Here is a 7,924-nt window from a genome sequence, read left to right as displayed (position 1 = left end):
GGGAGGAGAAAGGGGAGAGTGATCAGGGGAGAGCGGCCCTCCTCTCCTCTAACATCCGATAGCCTGCTGCCTCCCTCCCTGGCATTGCTCCTCTTAATGAGTCCAGGCCGCAGGTCAATACTCCGCTCGGCCTCCAGTCAATAGTGGTTAGCTGCAACACAAACACTAAAAATCTGCTTTCTTACAAAATCAATGTTCTATTAATCCCACCCTCTATTGCCTTTCCTCTCCCCAGACCCATCGATCCCCCAGGACAGCTGTGAGAGCACTGCAGCTAATCCCTGTGAGATGACTTGTCAAATGTTCATAAGAACAGAGCCCCCCCCTTGGCTTTAGATCCTTGGCTACTGCACTGTATTTCATTTAGGATGTTCGAAATGTGCTAAATGAAATGAGCAAGCTAAGATACAGGCAGTATTGGCACATCTATGAAAAAACGTTTCCTTCAGTGATTTGTGTATTATTGTTATGTCACCATTTGACATTTTGAAGGGGTCAACATCCAGTATACCTGGGTTCAGAGAATCATCCTGAATGTGAATAAAAAGCGATATAATGCAGGTATTAGGTCCAAACTTTATTCCGTACATGAATGTTCGTTTTCATTTTTTTGCACGCCTAAAACTCTACTTGTTTTGTATACAAGTCTAAGAAAAACAACTGCACAACACCACAACGGTCGACAGAGAAAGTCCTATTGCCGCCCAATCAAACGTGTCTTCCTTTGCTGTCACTGGGGCTGTATGTAAGCTTCTGGTACAGTTTATCTGTAACCAGGAAGTCTGTAGGTTTAATTCCATGTCCCATGAATGGAAAGAAAAACATGTTGAGTTAATCCAAGTTCCTCTCACAGAATCAACATTATCCAACAGTCCATTCCATTCCAGGTGGCTCTCCATCGGGGTGCTCAGTGACTCTTTGCATAGATTGCAGAAGATCATTCCAGGCCCCCTTCTGATGCCCGCCCTCCTTCCCTCCCATTGGACAGGCTCGTCTGTTACCATGGTTTACAACCGGGAAGTGGTTCTGTTTTGATTTCATTTGTTTTTCTAGAAACATTTAAAAAGCCTAATAAATTTACATTGTCATTTTTTTTTTACACTAATTCTTCTTTACAGAGACCGAACAAAGACCTCGTAATATATATTTGTCTGCATATCTCAAAGGCAAAACAAATAAAATGCAACAAATCTTTAATGTAACTTTGTACATGATCATTTATGAGTATTTTCAGGTACCATGAGGTTAAATTACTGGGTAAAAACTGTGGAGCATCATCCACTGTGGAGCATCATCCACTCCCATCCACTGTGGAGCATCATCCACTCTGGAGCATCATCCTTGATATGTCTCACAATGGACTGGGATAAATATTGAAAAAAAATGGACTAATGCACAAAATACAAATTCATAAAAATGATGTCTATACATGGAACAAGGATAGGAAATGTACAAACTAATTTCAATCAGAATCTCTCTTTTCAATCAGAATCTCACTTTTCACAGAAAAATCGACAAAAGGTATTGGATTAATATATTAATATCAAATTTTAAGTCGGCAACTAACATACACATACTTTTTGTGTTCTTCTAACCAACATTCTCATCAGCCTGTCCAAATAAAATAAAAGCATGGCATGTGCTTCTTCACCCTTACAAATCTTTACTTTGTACAATCATACTGTTTTCTCTTTTACTTATGCCTTTCTCCATTGAAAAGCAGTGCATCTCGTTCTCACTAGAAGGTTCTAAATTGGGGAGTGCGCCTTTTTAAGCATTCACGTCCTTTGTCTGTTATGTCAAGCTACCGTGCCTCCACTTCTTTGGGGTTGCGGGAGGGGGAGTAATCTCGGGGGTCCTGGGTGGTGTGGGGGGTAGTCCTTCTGGGGGAGGCTGCTCTGGTGCTGCCCGCGGGCACTAGGGGGGGGGGAGCGCTAAGGGCAGCAGTGGGGGGCGTCCGGTTTAGCAGGCCGTTGTGTCCGGTGGAGGGGCTGAGTCTGGGGTAGGGCATGCCGCCCAGGTGGGGCATGAAGGGGGGCATGTGTGGCAGGTGTCCCTCCATGGGGGACTGGTGCAGCTGGTGGAGCCGCGCTCGGTCCAGCTCCTCCCTCAGGTGCTGGCGCTCTCTTTCCTCTGCCTGTTGCCTCATCCTCTCGTGCTCCCGCCGTACCTCCAGCATGTGCTCATGGTGGGAGTAGTCATGGGCCTCTCTCTCCCGGTAAGCCCGCTCCTGCTCGTACATGCTGGGGAAGCGCTGGGCCTGCTCAGCCCTCAGCTGAAAGTCCATCCTGCGCTGCAGGTCCAGGTTGCGGTAGGCCTCCCTCAGTGGGTCCCAAGGGAAGGCTTGGTGGGGCATCCGGTCCCTCCCTGCAGCAGCAGCCAGGGGGCTCACCCCCATAAAGGGAGCCATGCGGGCCCGGTCCAGCACGTTGAGACTGCCCATCTGGTGCATGGCGCTCATGGAGAGGGGCAGGGAGTGGGCCATGTGCACCCCATGCAGGGAGCCGTGGGTGGGCAAGTCACTGCAGCGTGGGGAGGGGGGAGGAGGCTGCTGGGACAGAGGAGGGTGGTGGTGGTGGTGGTGGTGGTGACCGGGCTGGGGAGGTGGAGGAGGTAGAGGCTGAGGAGGAGGAGCAGGCTGAGTGGCAGGCTCGGAGCTCACCACCATCACCTCCTGGTCCTCTTTGCGCTCCTCCTTGATCTTCATGTCGTTCTTCACCTTGTGCAGCAGCAGGTCCCCCCCAGAGGACGGAGGACCTTCCTTCCTGTCCCTGTCCCCGTCTTTGAGTAGAGTGGGTGGGGGACCACCAGCCATCTTCATTCCTGTCTCAGATAGGACAGCCTTGGGGTAGGGAGAGGGCGTGCGGTGGGCTGGTTTGATGGGGTCCTCTGACGAGCGTCTGTCTCTGTCTGACACCTCCTTCCCTCCTCCAGGGGAGCGGCTCTCCTTCACCTTGACGTCCCCCAGAATGGCTGCCTCTCGGTGGCGCTCCAGGAGCTCCTTCTCGGCCTCCCGGACCCGATCCACACTGGCGCTGTGGTGGCGACCAGAGTCACTGGAGTTCTGGCTGTTAGAGCGGATCAGGCTGCTGATCTGGTAGCTGGTTTGGGCCGACGCAGGGGAGGAACGGTTCGAGTGACGGTTACGGTCAATCGAATCTCTGTGAGGGACACAAAAAAAATAAAAATATGCATTTATCAGAAGGGTAGAAGGTTGGAAATAGTTTTGGGGGGGAAATATGTGTGCATGAAAATTTGTATTCAAATAACACAACAATTTGTGTTACTTACAACTAACGGAAATGATTCAGAGTTGTACTCATATAGAATACAAACCTGTCTTTATCCTTCTCCTCCTTGCTGATGGATGAATCCCTTTTCTCCCGTTCTCTCTCCCGTTCTCTCTCCCTCTCCCGTTCCCTCTCTCGCTCGTGGCTGTTGACTGAGTTGCTGCGCTCCGCGTCTGCAGACTTGGGCCATTGCGGCGGGGTGGGGAAGGAGGGTGGGGTCCGGTGGAGCCTGTTCCAGGTATCGTGGTGGGGGCTGCCGAAGCCTGGCAGGCCCCCGGGGCCTTCTTTATGGCCAAAGATACTGTTGGAGCCTTAAGGAGAGGAGACATGGAGAAAAGAGCGTGAGCAGAACAAACTAAAACCCCTCCTGGGCACAGAACATCAGAGGAAGAGTCTGAAGACGAGGAAATAAAGAAAATCTACACAAAAGCAACTTTGTCTTTGTCCTGAGGGTTCTGAGCGGTCTCTTGCTGCAAAGAGCTCTGCTTTACAAAGACTGGCAGGGTTAATGGCTTCCCCCTTTGCGCTTCTAGCTGCTTGGACCAAGGGTCCTACTCTGCTCTGCTCCCCAATTCACTCCTCATTCTCAGGGCCTTTTTACTGGAAAGGGGGGTGGATGGGGGGGTAATCAATTTCCCTCTGGGGGTAAGGGTTGTGAAAAGCCAGGGAGACCTTAGCATTCCATAGCGTGTCTATTTCACTGACATCCATTTCGCTACAGGGGAAATGATTTGGCAGAGGAGAATATGAGAGAGATGGAGAGGAAGAGGGAGAGAGAGAGAGAGAGGGTGAGAGTCCTCCACAGTGGCGATGAGGGGGCTTGTAGAATAATTAATACATGAATAGCAACCAAACAGCAAGCCTGTGAGTGCTGTGTGCGTTGGCAGTGTTGCTGTCAGATTGAAGCCAAGCTACTGGGGAGAGCAGGGTGGAGAGAGAGAGAGAGAGAGCTGTGCTGTTCTGCTGCTGTACTGCCTGCCTTTTTGCTCCTCCCTGTGCTAGTTTTATTTTGGCATTTGATGCAGCGCTAAGTGCCTTGATTTCTTTCCTTCCTGGCCCTTCCCTGTGGTCTAAAGCTGAGCTGCGCTGTGTCTGGCCGTGGGGGGCGGGGGAGGGGGAGGGGGGTCGGCGCTTACCAAGCGAGGGGTTGCCTAATCCTCCGAAGGCACTGGTTGAAAGGTTGCCGAGGCCGCCAAAGGTACTGGAGCGACTGAAAGGATCTGCAAAATGCCAAACAGGGATTAGCTGAGCTGGCTGGAGGAGCCCGACCACTCGTTCCACTCGGCTTTTCTCTTACAAGCGGAGCTCTGTCGTACTACTTCCTCTAATCCTACTGTATGTAGCTAGCTAGCGAGGCTGGCTGCCTGCTCTGGCCACTCACGCCTCTTGGACACTGGATTTACTCCCACACTGTCCGTAATGGAGCGGAGAGCCTTTGATCTCTGATCCTGATGCTAGGGAGTATGATGGGGTTATGGTTGGAGCTGGACTAGAAATGGAAAGGGGATTTGATATGTGCAATGTGCCATGCTAGTCTGGAGTCTGGACAGTCAGGCACATAGCTGCTTGAAAGGAGAATATTTGTCTACTAGTTTTCACAGAGGCTTCAGTGTTTGATGCTTCCATTTTAACCTGCACACTCTGAGAAAAAAATGTTCTACCTAAAACCATGGGGATCTTCGGCTGTACCTGTAGGAGAACCCATTTTGAATCCCGGTTCAAGGGTTGTTTAAGAGTTCTTCGTTGGATGAAAAGGTTCCGCCTGGATTCAGAAAATGGTTCCAACCCGAATAAACCTTCATCATTCTACGTAGTGCTTTTAAAAATGTTATTTTACTAAGTGCCTTAGTTAAACCTGGTCACAGTTTACATGGAATTAAAATTGGAAAGGTATGCATACCTACCGGAGGAATCAGGAGACAACATTATCAAGATTTCAAGATTGAGGACGACTGTCAAGAAGACACAATGGAAAATTACTGAGGATATATCAATGATGAATGATCCTTTAATCTAGTTTTGAAAGTCTTCCACTCTGTGGTGAATGCAATGCCACGGTTTGTCAATTTATCAGCAAACAACAGCTAGGAAATCATTCCTGTCATGTCACACTTGAGTTCATTCTTTGGGCAGGAATTTCACCCAAAATCTTTGAGGGGTGTAATAACATTTCCCCCCTGTGCACCAGGTGTTTATAAACTCAAATTGGATTGACTCAAGAGCTTATCCCATGAAATCATCTTGCTGCACTGAAGCCAAACAACATCTTTGATGGGAAATACAGAAGAATACAAAAACCTCTATTACTCTGTCTGTGTAATAGACGAGCAAAACTTGAAGATGCTATAGAAAGAAGCCTCAAGGTAAAATGTCATATTTGCTGAGGCCATCTGCCTCTGTCCAAGACAGTATGAAATAAGACAGTGTTGTGCAGTGGAAAACCTTCACTTGAACAAAGGGGCTGGAAAATAAAGTTGGGGGATTAGAAATACTACCTCAACAAGCCCAGAGTTGCCTTCCATCCACATCAGTACAGGAAGGAGGGTTATTCAAGGGTGTATTTAATGAATCACAGGGGGAGGGCTCTCTATACACAGCCCTAAAGTAAAATTCAGTGCAAGAAATGGAGCAATAGGATGACCCCACTCGCTAACTAAGGACCTCTAAATGCCGATTATAACCTTCAAGTGAACTTCGTTTCCAATCAACAATGGGCTATGTTATCAAATGATGCCGTAGTAGGGTTGCAAAACTACTGGTTATTTACCAAAGTTACTGGAACTTTCAGTAATTTTAGTAATTAACAGGTAATCTATGGCAATCTATGGCAACTTTGGTAATTTCTACTTCAATAACTGAAAAAAATATATATGAATATATAGTATTTGTTTTTTATCCGTGTCCATATTGTCCTAGAGTCTCTAGTGGATAGGCCATATGGCTCAAGAGAAAATAGCCTAATTAATGAAAAAAGCATCTAATCAACAATGGCACACTTCCAACCACTGACTTTTTTTTTACAACTGGCACCAGTTTGGTGACAAAACATTTACAGGGCTCTAGACTCACGTTTTTTTTACACCAACTTTTTCAGTTGATGGCACCAGCACAGGATTTATTTGCATACATGTTTTACCACCGAGCGGCGATAATGATCTGACCTGTGTCCAGTAATGTACCTGCATTTCATACAGAACCAGGCTAATAATAACTAGCCATCTTTTAAATTATGCCCTTGCAGTGCCAACTGAAAGCTACTGGCCCAAATGAAAACAATACTGGCACTGGAAAGCGGATGATGCGTGCATAATTTAAATGTTATCTTTAATTTGCGGGCTGAGCAAGTAGCCTAAAGCCTATAATGACCTACCGTCCATACACAAATAATTACATTTTAACTTGACAATATCATATTTACATTGCTTGTTTTGAGGGAAAAAAATCTCAAAAAGGCTGTTATTATTTGTGATTTTGAACAGTCACTCTACAGTTGTAGGGCCCTATAGGGAGATCACTTTTGAGATCACCACCCCCCCAAAAATGTAGTTGCCCAGGTAGCCTAGCAGTTAAGAGCATTGGGCCAATAACCGAAAGGTCGCTGGTTCGAGTCCCAGAACTTACTAGGTGAAAAATCTGTCAGTGTGCCCTTGAGCAAGGCACTTAACCCGAATTGCTCTTGTAACTAGCTCTGGATAAGGGTCTCTTCTAAATGACTGAAATGTAATTGCGTGCCTAGCAAGAGACAGTGTCTTTGTAACGTACAGTGTAGGCTACATGTGATGGCAGAGTTTGCAAAAACAAATGCCCCGTGATTGATACAAATCATCAGGATATCATTCACTTTGCAGTCAACATTTAATTGGGAAAGCCTTTAGAAAAGTTCATTCAAACAGGGTATGATGACTGAATTGCACATCACAAAGATTTATACCCATTGTTGCGTACCCATTGCTATTTGAATAAATCTTTAAAAAAAAGATTTACAGCGTTGTCATTCTATTAATACATTTTCTTTCATCTTATTTGATTATTTTACATATTTCTAAATGCAATAAGGCCACACAAAGGGCCAGAGATAATTCCAGTACCCAAAAAGGCAACCAGATATCATACGATAAAAGTCCCCGCCAAAACTTAAAAGTTACCAAAACATTGGTCGTTTACTGGTAAACTTAGAAAGTTACCAGTAATATACCCTCCCTTCGCAACCCTATGCCCTAGTGACTGTAGAAGTATTCTCAAAACGAGGGCAACCCTGTGAGAGAGGAAAAAGGAAAAAAGTGACTGTAAAATGTGGTGCTACTTACACTTACCTGCCAAGTGGCTGGGAGGCAGGAAGCCACTGTGGTGGGGGGAGGGGCCGTACGGGGAGGCGGCCGGATGGCCAGAACCTATGGGAGGAGAGAGAGGGTGAGAGACCATGTTACCTCAGTGTGTCCACTCATTTAGTAGCGCGACAGCAGCCATCTGTCCCAACCTCTAACTAGGCATCCTTGCAGAGGTAGGTCTGACTGAGAGGAGAGCGCCCCCAAACAAACCACCCTGAGTCAGCTCTATGGTGACCTTTAACCCTGTGACCTCTGACATGCTCCAGACTGAAGAAGAATGGCTAATACTGATCTTTTAAATTTGGA

At 46.9% G+C, this 7,924-nt stretch overlaps 1 protein-coding gene across 1 annotated transcript in view; it reads right to left on the bottom strand.

Moving 5' to 3' along the window:
- Nucleotides 1-564: 564 nt before the first annotated feature.
- LOC139411055 (autism susceptibility gene 2 protein-like) overlaps nt 565-7,924 on the bottom strand; it is a 394,290-nt gene continuing 386,930 nt past the window's right edge. Inside the window, exons 16-19 of the mRNA XM_071156850.1 lie at nt 7,604-7,681; nt 4,427-4,510; nt 3,337-3,601; nt 565-3,161 (exon numbers count right to left, since the gene is read on the bottom strand). Coding sequence (XP_071012951.1) covers nt 1,805-3,161; nt 3,337-3,601; nt 4,427-4,510; nt 7,604-7,681 — 1,784 coding nt within the window. The 3' untranslated portion in view covers nt 565-1,804. The remainder of the gene's footprint in view (nt 3,162-3,336; nt 3,602-4,426; nt 4,511-7,603; nt 7,682-7,924) is intronic.

The sequence above is a fragment of the Oncorhynchus clarkii genome, chromosome 6 (assembly GCF_045791955.1).
Source record: "Oncorhynchus clarkii lewisi isolate Uvic-CL-2024 chromosome 6, UVic_Ocla_1.0, whole genome shotgun sequence".
Classification (NCBI taxonomy): Eukaryota; Metazoa; Chordata; class Actinopteri; order Salmoniformes; family Salmonidae; genus Oncorhynchus; species Oncorhynchus clarkii.
The sequence above is the reverse complement of the archived record's forward strand: the minus strand, read 5'-3'. Positions and strand labels throughout refer to the sequence as shown.